We start from the raw sequence: 13,404 nt of genomic DNA, 5'->3' as shown, positions 1-13,404 counted from the left end.
ATATAATAAACATTATATTTTACTAGAGATGTGCTGACTCGTAATTAACATGACTCGAGTTATCTCGAGTTGGAATTCAGGTAACTCGAGTTAACTCGGGTTACCTAGAAGAATCAGTTTTTTTATCCTTCTCATTCAAATGTTGTACGCAGCAGCTAGCCTTTGGAAATGATACTCCAAACCCGCGGATTCGTGATTAATTTAAAAAAGATAAATAACACATAAGACTATAAATGCGTAAATACATAAAATATAATATTATATATAAAATAGCATATACATATGTATATATAAACATAAACTATTTATTATATGAATAATGTAAATATGTATATGTGTGTCATCTATATAAATATATATGATAAACACCTAGTGAAACACAACTAGCCCTACGAAAACTTCTGCTGTATCAAATCGCAGTTGAAGTCAATACATGTTAATAATAAAAAAAAAAAAGTCAGTGAAACAAATAAAATAAAATAAAACAGTATTGTCAAATTTCATTACTATCCATTCCGCCTTTTAATTTTATAAACGTAGGAGAACCTGTACACAGTTTGGCATTTATAAATTTTGTATAGAAATATAGTCACATAGACTTGTTTAAGAAGAGGGCAAGTACAAAAGAAAAGAGGGCAATCCATGTTTAGTTAGTGGATTTGCTTTAACATTGTTGGCAACATTACATTTATTTTATCAAATTCGGGAAATCCGTACAAATTTCATTTTCGTCAGTTTTCCCAGTGTGTTCATTCGGAGGTGTCGGAAAGTTCGTAGTCATATTAATCTTTTTAATAATTAATAATACTATAAGGACAAAATCTGTAGGTGTTGTCTTCTATTTGCAGAAAGATAAAAATCTATCTAACCGTACAGCGTATTCCATACGGCTACACAATGCGGTCAGCGAAATTCAAGAAATTGTTTGCGTTATTGATTATTGCTGCATTTGGAAACCAATGTGCAAGTGCATCATTAAATGACGTTAAGTATGCCGCGGTTATATACCGACATGGAGACCGAACCCCAGTGGAGTGCTACCCCACTGACCCATGGAGAAACGAATCATTATGGCCGGTAAAATTTGGCCAGTTGACCAATACTGGTAAAAAACAACATTTTGCATTAGGTCAATGGCTTCGTGAGCGATATACGGTAATATATGTTATCAATTATTTTTGAAAATTAACTTGCTTTAAATTATCAGCTTCTTTTTTACAGCAAAATATAATAAATTTATTTTTATCACTGAACTACTAACATGTAATAAATATATTTTTAATTTACATCTCCAATTCCTTATCATTACTATATCTTGCTGGTAAACAATTACTTGGAATTATTGGCTTTTATCAGTTTTGTTAATGAAATAACCTATGGTAAATTATTATTTAATATAAGTATATCATATTATAATATATCCATGTTATTTAATAGAGACATTTTAACTAAATTGCTTAACATTTTCTCACTCTTGCCTCATTTATACAGTAATTTAAGTATGTATAAAAAAACGTCTATTCAAATGAGCAACAAACAAGTTTCCTGCTCATTCTTCTTGTGATGAATCTGCATTCTGAATGAGTGGTAGAATAAAAAATAGGACATTCAATAGTGCTTGTATTGAGTTAATTTGAATAAAGATAATTTCTATTTCTAAGTAACAATACTTAGATTACTTAAAAATAAAATAATCTGTCTGAATACTGATACTATGGCCATCCTATTAATTTGTTAATCAGATAACTATGTTCTGGTTTAAATTATGAGATCTGACTACATCATAACTGGATATGAAGGCAAGCCACTATAGTCCTCATGATTGGGAAGTACTGTGGTCATGCCAGTATATAGTGACAGTCTGGTAACGGTTTTGAGACTCTTTACTTCCGATGGTTGTAGGTTCGATTCCTTGCATCATCATCATCATCATCTGCTTCATCCTTATCCCATTTATTTGGGGTCGGCGTAATATGTTTTTCGTTTCCATTCATCCCTGTTCGCAGTCATCGCGTTATTTACTTCCTTTCTTACCATATCATCTTTCACACAGTCCATCCATCTCTTTTTTGGCCTTCCTCTGCCCTTATAACCATCCACATTCATTTGTAACATCTTTCTTAAAATATTATCCTCGTTCCTACGCATTACATGATACAAACATTTGTACTCAAGTGTATAACTGTATATGTGTGTATTTGTGTGGATGTTTTATACGTATATTATTTATTTATGATTTTTATTTTATTTATTCATTTTCAAACCTACAAATATAATAAAATTGATTCAACATTGAACCCCGCACTACGCAAACCTGTATCGCGGTAAACCACAAAAGAATATATTAACTATTACAGATCAGTGAATAAAGTAGTTTTGACATAAAAATCATGCCAGATCTTATAAAAAACTTACATCATTATTATAAATACATACATTATGTATGTATTTATAATAAGAACATATTTAACCTATATAGTAGTTACCCAGGACCAATAAAACAAGCTCTGCTCAAACTTGTGACTAGATGGTGCTGTGGAAATTGGCCAGGGTTATTATTACTTTGTATCACTATATCATGAACATATAATACATTTTTTAAAGTCACTAATTACTGATAATACAAATCAAACTATTGTACACAATCTTAAGTGGAAAAGTGTGTTTTAAACTTTACAGTGTGTAGGTCCTACTGTAATGTAAATGGGATCTATTTTTCACAGCTTCTCATCTAGGCTGTAGTGAGTTGTGCGTTATCATTAAGTACATAGTATAAAATAAAGTCCCTGTTGGCGTCCCTAGGTTTACATAAATCTATAAAACTACGCAACGGATTTTGAACTAGTTTTTTTTAATAGATAGAGTCATTCAAGGGAAGGTTTATATGTATAATACATGTACACCCGTGCAAAGTTAGTTAATTTATATGAAGCATCACAACAAAGAATTACATAGCATATGTGCATGTCGATTATTATTTATTCATTCTTATTCCTAACCACCCAAATCAACTGGCTGCTCAATTACTACAAATACTTTACCCCAAGCGACTAAAAAGAAGCAACATTATGTAATGTTTGCAGTATGCTTAAGGAGTAGATTCTCCCGTTAGGGTGGACACTCCATTCTTAGATCCCACACCCACAAAATCTGCTCATAGTTCTGGGACTGATTGCAGATAGGAATAGAAGAAAAAAAAAATCCTTTATATCCTTATTCCTAACAAATGAGTATTGCTCCAGAAAACTGTAATCATATTACATTTTGTTTTCCTCTCCATGTGGAGATATCATGTATATATTACAACAATTACATTATTCAACCAATTAAACAAAACTGATTCTTTTCAATTAACTCTTAATATTTTTTGGGTTACTTTTAATTCTATGCAAATATAGGATTGATTCTTTTTGTTAAACAAGTATATACTTCAATTAGTTACATACTAAATGAGATAAGATTAATGATGGTCTTTGTTCTTGCAAAGTATAATAAATTATTGAGATTAATAAGTAAATAGAACATTGTCTTCCTTCTAAATAAGAAGTAGTATTACTACTTCTTTTTTATAGAGAATTGTAACAATATTGAAGTATTGTTACAATTAGAATAGAATAGAAAATAATTTATTCAAATAAACTTACATTGAAGCACTTTTGAATAGTCAACATTTTTTTAAATCTACCGCTCATTCAGAAAGCTCTCTCATCACAAGAAGAACGGGAAACAAACTTGCTTGTTGCCCTTTTAAATAATTTTATTGTTACTTTACATTTTTAAGTTGAAGTGTGTGAATACAAACTACCAATTAGCACTAATTCAATTAAATACTCAAATAGGTATAAGAAATAAAAGGACAAGACAATTTAATAGTAAAATATAATAATACTTGTGAGCGATTTATGATTATAGGGACTGGTCTGCTCTAATCACTACAACTCATATACTCTTATTTACAACCAACTGGTTGAGTATTTAATATTTTCTATATTTAATTCTATTGTATTAAGTAGTGTTAGTTACATTTGTAAATCGAGTTTGAATACAAGCTACCAGCTTGTATTCAAACTCAACTTACAAATTTAAAGCTACAACTAAATTATAGCAACACATAGTTTCTTGCTCATTCTTTTTGTGATGAGAAAGATTTCCTAATGAGTGGTAGATTACAAAAAATAAGTGATGACTATTCAAAAATCTTTAATGTACTTAAATTTATTTGTATAAATGATTTTCTTCTCTTTATTCTTTTTTCTAAAATAGGCTTATTAGATATTTGACATGGTGTACAGTGGCATCATACATACATATATAATCCACACATTTCAAGCTATTATATTTATCTTATCTTCTTATATCACCCATCAGCTACATGTAGCATTAAATATGTTATATTTAGTATGACTCACATTACACTTATTGTTTGATATATTCATCAACTAACAATCTCATTAATACTTATATATATATTTTTACTTTATTTCTATAAAAACTGAGTTGGAAATATTATAAATAAATAATTGAAGGTATAAATACCTATTAATACTTGACCATTTACATATTATTTATGTAGTTTTTGATGGTTTCTAGCACTTATTGTCAACTGAATTTGAACCTACCGAGCTGTATGTCAGATCTACAGACGTTGATCGAACTCTCATGTCTGCAGAAGCAAATCTAGCAGGTGAGATAGTATTCTAGTGTATTATCACATCTTATTATTAATATTAGAAAATTTGTGACTATAGATGGATGTTTGTTACTCTTCACATAGAAAGTACTGAACGGATTTTGTTCAAACTATACAATGATATAGCTTATGCATCAGAATAATACATAGGCTATAAATCTGATGCAGTTGAAACCGCGGGCACAGCTAGTATAAAGTAAATTTCTAAATATGGAACACAAAATACAGTATATCTGACATTCCTAACATAACCTCCTACATATAAGTTACATTCATATTTTATATCAGTAAAAAAGGTGTTTATCTAATACAAATTAATTACAAAAGATATTATCATGGTTATGACATGCAGGAACAGCGATTCATCACCATTATTCAGGTGATGAATTACACCTAAACAATTTAGTTCATTTAATCGATTTCATTAACTAAGGTTTATATTTTCAAACAGGAATGTATCCACCAAGTGGCAACTGTGTCTGGGATGAGCATCTTAGGTGGCAACCAATACCAGTGCATACCAGACCAGTGAAGGATGATAACGTATTGGCTATGGAGAAACCCTGTACAAGATATAGAATTGCCTATGACGAACATATTAAATCGAAGGAGTATGTGGACAGGCTTCATGAATATCAAGGACTTATGCAGTAAGTGTGATCTGTTAAAATATGTATAGCCTGTTCCTTGGTGGTTTAGCGGTTCAGCACATGGATTTACTTTTAATGGATGTGGGTTTGATTTCTGAGAGAGTGTAATTTTGTATTTGTTTGTCTCGGTTTTGCTATATATATTTTATGGCATAGATGTTTTCTTAGTATTCCAAAAAAGAAATCTAAGTATTTATATCAGTTGTCTAGTACTTAGATCAGATCAGATCTAGTACTTAGAATTGTTCAGGGTTGTTGTTGGTATTATTACAAGTATTTACATTAGGTACCTAACTTCTTTGGGAATTATGAGCAAGTGGACCTGATAAAATAACTTACTAGTAATGGAGCTAAATTAGAACCCATTCCTCTCTCCTTCATTCATAATTTAAGAGCTGTGCTCTTGTCGGTGGAGCTCTCGCCACCTTCCACTATCTTCTATCAGTCCTTTTAGCTGATGATACGACACTACTCCAACTTTTTATTTAACCTGCTTGATATAGCTATGTCTTGGTCTTCCCCTTCCTCTCTTTCCATCTATTTTTCCTTCAATAATGTTGTTAATTAGTCGTCGTCGTGTCGTATCAGGTGCCCCATAATTTTCCCCCGCCTTTTCTCAATAATATCTATGATCTGTCTCTTTTCTTTAATCCTCTCAAGCACTTTTTCATTCCTTATTTTATCTTTCCAGTTAATTCTTTCCATCTTTCTCCAACACCACATTTCAAAGGCTTCCAGTTTGTCTCTTTCCTTTTATGTCAGTGCCCACGTCTCACAAGCCTCTCTGTATTTTTTTGTGAATCGGTGTCAGTTATCAATCTCATCACGCGGACTATCCATTTGTTTGAAAAAGTCAATAGCTCTTTTATGGAAATAGGTATAAAAAATTACAATAATATACCAAATGATATATTGGAATTACTCTTAAATAAATTCAAAACATCTGTTAAATCATATTTACTGAGCAAAGCCTATTACTCATTAAACGATTGAATGATGAGCGTACATGGCCATAGTTGTTTATCTACTTGAATTTGATTTAATGTTAGACATAGACATCTATATAAATTCTACTTAGTTTAGGTACCAGGGAACAATTTAAATTGTAAATATTGGATGCAAAATAAAATTATTATTATTATTAATATTAAATACCTATACATTGTAAATAAACTGACACTAAAAAAGAAGTTATTCATTTGAGTTTCATGCCAGTTCTTCTCAATTGGATCTATATATCGAACTGGGCGGTAGGGAATAAAATTAAAATTATAATGTAAAAAACTTGACGTTCATAAGCGGCTAAAATGACCTACATAAATAAATGATTTGTGAATTTGAATTTGACATAAATATCAGTCATATAGTCTTTCAGCAGTCAGTGGTCTATTTACACCATTATTTTCCATGGTTGAGAATTCAATTCGTCCGACAAAACAAACATATTTCATTTGTATTCCAAAGTTATGACTCATAAGTTTGTATTGGCCTATGATTTTGTATGTACTGTATGTACATATTTACAAAAGATTTATTAAATTATCCGGATATATCTAGTACGGATGACACTATGTCAATTGTCTTGGTTATTTAATTTTCTTATATATATGTTATATTTATGTTAGTAAATGTTAAATCACGCTAGAATCTTAGTGGTCTCAGGACAGTGCGGTTTCTGAGGAGCATCCTCCCGTACACTTAGATTTTTTTTTTTATTCTTACATTTACACTTAGATTGTGGAATGGACTTCCTGCCGAGGTTTTCTATATGGACTACAGCAAGAGGGGTATATTAAGGTTACTTATAGGTCTGCGGGCCCGTGGCATCCCTGGTGTCTCGGACGTCCATAGGCTACGGTAACCATTAACCATCAGACGGGCCGTATTGTCTGTCAAAACATCGTAATCTATACATATAAATAAAATTGAATGTCTGTTTGTAATATTGAAATAACCGTTTTTTACTGTATATGAATATAAATACGGTATATACACCAAAATAACATTTTTACAATTTTTGTCTGTCTGTCAGTGTGTTCCGGCTAATCTCTGAAATGGTCAGTCCTATTTTGACGCGATTTTTATTGGTAGGTATCTGATGTAATAAGGAGTATACTTATAAAAAAATAAAGTTAAACTCCACACGGACGAAGTCGCGGTAACAGCTAGTATAAAAAATAAAAAATGTGATCAAATAATTATTGTAGTTAACATTTATTTGTAACTCTTATCTTTACAGGTATTTATCCGCACATACTGGGGAAAAAGTGACTGACTATAACCATATCAACAATATATATAACGTGTTGTATATTGAAGACTTGTACAATTTTACTTTACCAAACTGGACACAAAGTGTATATCCTGATAAATTGTTGGAACCAGCTGGTTATAGGTACAATAATTTATCACGACTATGTATAATAAACAAGTCATTTTGTAATCGTGTAAAAAATATATGCTTTATTCACTCTAATGCTGTTGGCTGCAGCTGGCCTTCACAGCTTCACCGGACGTTAGCGGGCGAGTGCAGATGGCACTCCAAACCAAGGATGGACTTATGGAGCGGCTGAAGGCCATCTCCCGCCTGACGGATACGACTTTAGTCTGAGGCTACCGCTAGGGGTTCGAACTTCGGCTCAGGCCGTCGCAATATCGATCCCCGTTTGAATTAACGGGGGATCGATCAGAGGGGGATATAGGTGTAAATATTTATTATTATATTATTTAAACCTGCATATAATATATAATAATAATCGATATACATAACAGAGACTTAACACAAGTTCTTTATCAATCCACAATTCGTATATTACGTGGGTGGGTTTCCGTTAAACAGAATAAATGCTCGCGTGCTGCTCTCACCAAATTTAACTTATTTTCTTGTACATTTTAAGCATTTCGCTACTTCACCTATATTACGGCACATTTATTCACAATATTTATTTTAGTTTCACCACAAACACGGCTTTACCAATACTTGCACGCTTGAAAGTTGGTCCATTACTGAAGCTTATCGTTGAACAAATGGTACGCACAGTGGAATATGAGAAGACTGGGAAAAGAAAAATGGAAGCTCGTGTCTCGATTTTCAGCGCCCATGACATAACTGTAGCTAGCGTTCTGAATGCACTGCACATGTTTGACGGCAAATGTCCATCATACACGGCCACCGTTTTGTTAGAACTGCTTCACGGTAAGTAGAACAATAGAATAGAAAATCATTTATTCAAATAAACTTCATTTAAGCTTTTTTGTAGTTACAGTTATTATTCTTTTAATTTACCGTTCGTTCGGAAAGCTGTCTCATCACAAGAAGGAGAAATAAACTTGCGTGTTGCTCTTTTAAATAATCATTTTAAGTTTACATTTACAAATCAAACGCTCGACCGTATTTTAGGGACAAGTTTAATGGACTGACACTTCAAACTTATATCTGTTAATTTACTGTTAATAACACTTTAATGGCATTTTAAGCACTTTTTTTTTCTTATATGTTCATAATTTTTTTTCTTAATTGTTCACAGAAAAGACTGCTAACAACAAGACTGATTCATATTTCATAAGGATCTCATACAGGAATACAATTGAGATTGTGGAGCCTAAAGTTCTGTACATACCGTACTGTGGAGAAAAATGTCCTCTTGATAGATTCATAAATTTGTACACGAACTTGCTCACTGTTGATTGGCAACATGAATGCGAGAAGGTAATCTTCGACTGATTAGCACCACCTAAATTCTTAGTTCTACTCTGGTAGGCTATAGTAGGTTCGATTCCTCGCACGGTACAAAATTTGAATTCATGAGTATGTTTGTATCCGTCTGTATATTTAATTTGTATATTATGTATGAATTTTGCAAGGAAAGTATCTCAGTATTTATATCAGTTATTTTATCCCATTACACAAACTCTGCTTACCTTGGGATTAGATGGCGTTATTTAAATTATTAACCCAGTGTTAACACGAATAATTTTATGGCAAATAAAGGTATTTAACTCTTCGACGTTTCGACTAGGTTGCACCATGGTCACGAGCTGACTGAAGCAACAAGAGTGGAGTGTTAAGACCCGGTTAATAATTTAAATAATGTATATTACATGGCGTTGTGTGAATTGTCCGGGGATTTTATGTTATGTATTATATTGTCATAAAGTATTATTAGTCCCGAAATCTTACTAAATATTAAGCGTAATCGTGAAATTGTGAGTATGGATGGCTAAATGTATGTTTGTTACTCTTTCACACAAACACTACTGATCTGATTTTGATGAAAATTTACAGTAATATAGCTTGTACATCAGAAAAACATGTAGGCTATAAATTTTATGCGGCTGAAACCGCGGGTTAACAGCTAGTTTCTAAAAATCTTCGCTAATGCTCACATAATTGTGGTGATGTGGATGTAATCAGGGGCGGATCTACCTTAGGGCTTTTTGGGCTGCAGCCCCGAGGATACAAAGGGCCTCCAGTTACCACTGAAACAATATTTAAAATATAAAAAAGTATCTAGAATGTTAAAAAACCTATCATAAGGTTGACAACCCTGAGATCAATCAACCCATTCAAGTGCACGTCTATCGAAAGGAACGAGGAATTTCTGGTCGCTTCTTTTTGGTTGAGTAATATAATTAGGATCCGCCCCTGGATGTAATATTCGATTAATATATTTTCAGTCATTACTAGAAGCCTCAAAGTGGAAGCACGTTTCATAGTAACATAATGAAAAAAAACTGTGTGTATTATTTGTAAGGAACCCACTACATGCCATTCTTAATCGCACTTTAATAATTTTATGACGTTAGTGATGGAAAATTATATATGATTTTTATTGCATTTAAATACATTTTTAATATATAAATAATACATTTTTAGATATGTTAATTAGAAATAATGTTAACAAAGGAGGTCTTATCTCTAAAAGATTTTTTCTAACTACTCTAATACTCTAATGTCGCAGCTGGCCTTTACAGCTTCACCGGACGCTAGGAGGCGAGTGCAGATGGCACTCCAAACCAAAGGAAGGACTTATGGAGCGGCTGAAGGCCAACTCCTGCCTGACGGATATGACTTTAGTCTGAGGCCACCACTAGGGGTTCGAACCTCGGCTCAGGCCGTCGTAATTTCGATTCTCGTTTGAATTGGACGGGGGATCGATCGGAGGGGTCTCTAAAGGAGATCTCTCCCAGTTAACCCGATAGAGCGTGGCATAGGAAGTGTCGAGTGGGTCAAATTGTGCAAATAATCGTCTATACATATAAATAAAATTGGAGTGTCTGCTTGTAATATTGAAATAACCGTATTTTACTGCATGCATATGAATATAAATACGGACCATACACCAAAATAACAAAATTTTTGTCTGTCTGTCTGTTTGTTCCGGCTAATCTCTGAAATGGCAGGACCGATTTTGATGGGACTTTTTTGGCAGGTAGCTGGTAAAATGAGTTACTTAGGCTACTTTTATTTCATAAAAAAATAAAGCTAAATTCCACGCGGTACAACTAGTTTAAATGTAAATGTCATAAATAATTATAAGAATAATAAACTCATTGCTGTATTTCATTCTTTTCAGCCGCCGTTTAAACACTATGTGCACGTCTCAGTTGCATTTGCAATGATTTTGTTCTATGTCTTTGCAATACTGAGGTGAGTCTTTGATCATAAAAATCAGCAACATACTTTGTAAATCTGACAACAAAAATCATTCATTTTAAACAAGTGAATGACACAGTTAATACCTTACAGCATGCCCAATAAGTATATCTTCCGTGATGAAGTGATGATGATGAGTCGTTAATTTGTTTTTAAGTTGTTGAAATGGCAAACAAGGACAGGTACCACCACAAGGTGGGTGGTAACCGTCTTTTACATTAATGAACAGCACTACAGACATCACGTTATCATGGCATGCATGTGGTGATATCATAGATTTTTCATTCTAGATTAAGTGATTACATACATAAGCAATCATAAAAAAATCATTCAAATCATTGTAATCCAACGCGGCACATCGAGGCTGCGTATTGGCAGCGTTGCCTCTTTGAATCTGCGTACCCAAGATATTGTCAGCGTTGCCTCTTTGAATGGCCATACTAGCATTTGGCCATAGTAGCTACCAGCTCTCAGGTCATAAGTAATCTTGATGAGCCGCGCAAATACATATATGTCAAAAATAATTTGGATTCCGAGCTCCAAGGGCACGTCTCCACGACAAATGGCAAATGACTTCAGACAAACTTTCATCCCCTATTTTATCACCTTGGGGGTAGAATTAATCAAAATCCTTTCTTAGCGGATCTCTACGTCATAACATCTACCTGTGTGCCAAATTTCAGCCCGATCCGTCCAGTGGTTTGGGCTATGCTACGTCCCCTCCAGATTCCTGTATTTTTAAGAGAAATAAATTATGCTTCTTAACCTGTAACTTTACTGTTTCCAACCCTACACATAAAACTAAGTACAAAACAAGCTTTAATAATAATAATGATAATATTTTGGTACTCATACAGACAATTTATTAAAAACTATTACTTCTTTTTTCAGACTTCGTACTACAGAATATTCAGACTTGAACACAGAATCCGTATCTTCTGAAATGTAAACTTTTGGCCGTCTTTATTGATTGGAAGATGTCTTCTCTGCATAATTGTGTCAAAGTTGCATAATTACATTTTGACTAGAGTCGGAAATAAGATTATTTAATCATAAGGCATGTTGTAGTAAACTAAAATTGTCCATTAATGTTTAAGGCGATATATAAGCGCCCGGTACAAGGTAAATACTACCGTCTAATTCAAACCCGTCTTTACTTATAGTTTACTCATTGTAAATCTCTAAATATATTTACAGAATATAAATCTAGAAGTCGTGATTTTTTTGGTGCATGCAACTACTTATCGAAAATGAATATTTATTAATTACATAAGTATTTATTTTAAATACTTGATATCTTATTGCTACTTATACACACAATTACAGTAGAACTTACGAATTTATTGTAGCGATATTATGACATTGAAAGTCAACTTTATTGTAAGCTTCACTCGAAGTATCGTCTTCCTATGCTTGATATTATATATGTGTACATATATCAGTCAATTATATATTTTTAACTATAACTACTTATACTGCTTAATTAGTTTCAGTTTCTGAATCTTTATAAAAGGTTCACTTTCATTTTTTTTATTATAATTATATTTATTTGTAAGACTTTCAGTATAAGTAATATTTATTTGAATATTACAAGCCATGGGTCAAAACCAAATAAAATCAATTATATTTCTTAATTATACTCACAGAATAGAAACAATATATTTATAAGTGATACCGTCTAAATGATTAGTGTCGGACCACGACTCATTCATTCATAATTTAAGAGCTGTGTTCTTGTCGGTGGAGCTCCCGCCACCTTCCACGATCTTCTATCAGTCTTTTTAGCTGTTGATACGACACGACTCCAACTCTTTCTTTAACCTGCTTGATATACTTGTGTCTTGGTCTTCCCCTTCCTTTCTTTCCATCTATTTTTCTTTCAATAATGTTATTAATTAGTTCGTCGTGTCGTAGAATTAAAATATTTTATTCATGTAGGTCTACTATAGACTCTTATGATATGTCAGTCATCAGTTTGGAATACATTCCAACAAACAAGAACTGAAAATATACTCAGCTCTGTCTTTTCACATGGGCTTGTCCATGAATACTTAATACCTCAACTTCTACATATTGGTTTACAGCACATAGGCTATAGTATATAGCAAAGTATTAATATTACTACAATCCCTTCCATTCCCAAATAGATGTGTTCAAAATTGTTCATTTTTAAGGCTTATATAAGTAGATATTATATAATAAATAATGTAAACTTAGGTATAATTACTATTAAGTCCTTCAAACAATACAGCCAGTACAGTACGCATTTAAATTGATTTTTTATATGTTTATATAGTTTGGATACACTAACAGATGTTCTGCTTTTAGTTTTTGTATAATTACTTATGAATAGGTACACTGTATAGTCACTTAAAACCAAATACTTCATGTATAACTTTCTAACAATA

General features: G+C 32.5%; 1 protein-coding gene across 1 annotated transcript; it reads left to right on the top strand.

The window, feature by feature from the left end:
* Positions 1–714: 714 nt before the first annotated feature.
* LOC131852994 (prostatic acid phosphatase-like) lies at positions 715–12,046 on the top strand. Its single transcript, XM_059203775.1, has 8 exons — positions 715–1,155; positions 4,591–4,684; positions 5,142–5,340; positions 7,580–7,735; positions 8,292–8,536; positions 8,868–9,049; positions 10,917–10,990; positions 11,888–12,046. The coding sequence occupies exons 1-8, from the start codon at positions 898–900 to the stop codon at positions 11,943–11,945; spliced, it is 1,266 nt and encodes a 421-aa protein (XP_059059758.1). The 5' UTR covers positions 715–897; the 3' UTR covers positions 11,946–12,046.
* Positions 12,047–13,404: the final 1,358 nt, after the last annotated feature.

This window comes from Achroia grisella, unplaced genomic scaffold, assembly GCF_030625045.1.
Source record: "Achroia grisella isolate CSIRO2021 unplaced genomic scaffold, CSIRO_AGI_Agris_v1 utg874, whole genome shotgun sequence".
NCBI lineage: Eukaryota > Metazoa > Arthropoda > Insecta > Lepidoptera > Pyralidae > Achroia > Achroia grisella.
This window is presented reverse-complemented; position numbering and strand designations above follow the sequence as displayed.

Excerpts from the sequence above, each read along its gene's own strand:
- LOC131852994 (XM_059203775.1), top strand. The coding sequence starts at position 898 with ATGCGGTCAGCGAAATTCAAGAAATTGTTTGCGTTATTGATTATTGCT. Across the intron at positions 1,156-4,590 it reads GGCTTCGTGAGCGATATACG|CACTTATTGTCAACTGAATT; the intron begins GTAATATATGTT and ends GATGGTTTCTAG. Across the intron at positions 10,991-11,887 it reads TATGTCTTTGCAATACTGAG|ACTTCGTACTACAGAATATT; the intron begins GTGAGTCTTTGA and ends TTCTTTTTTCAG.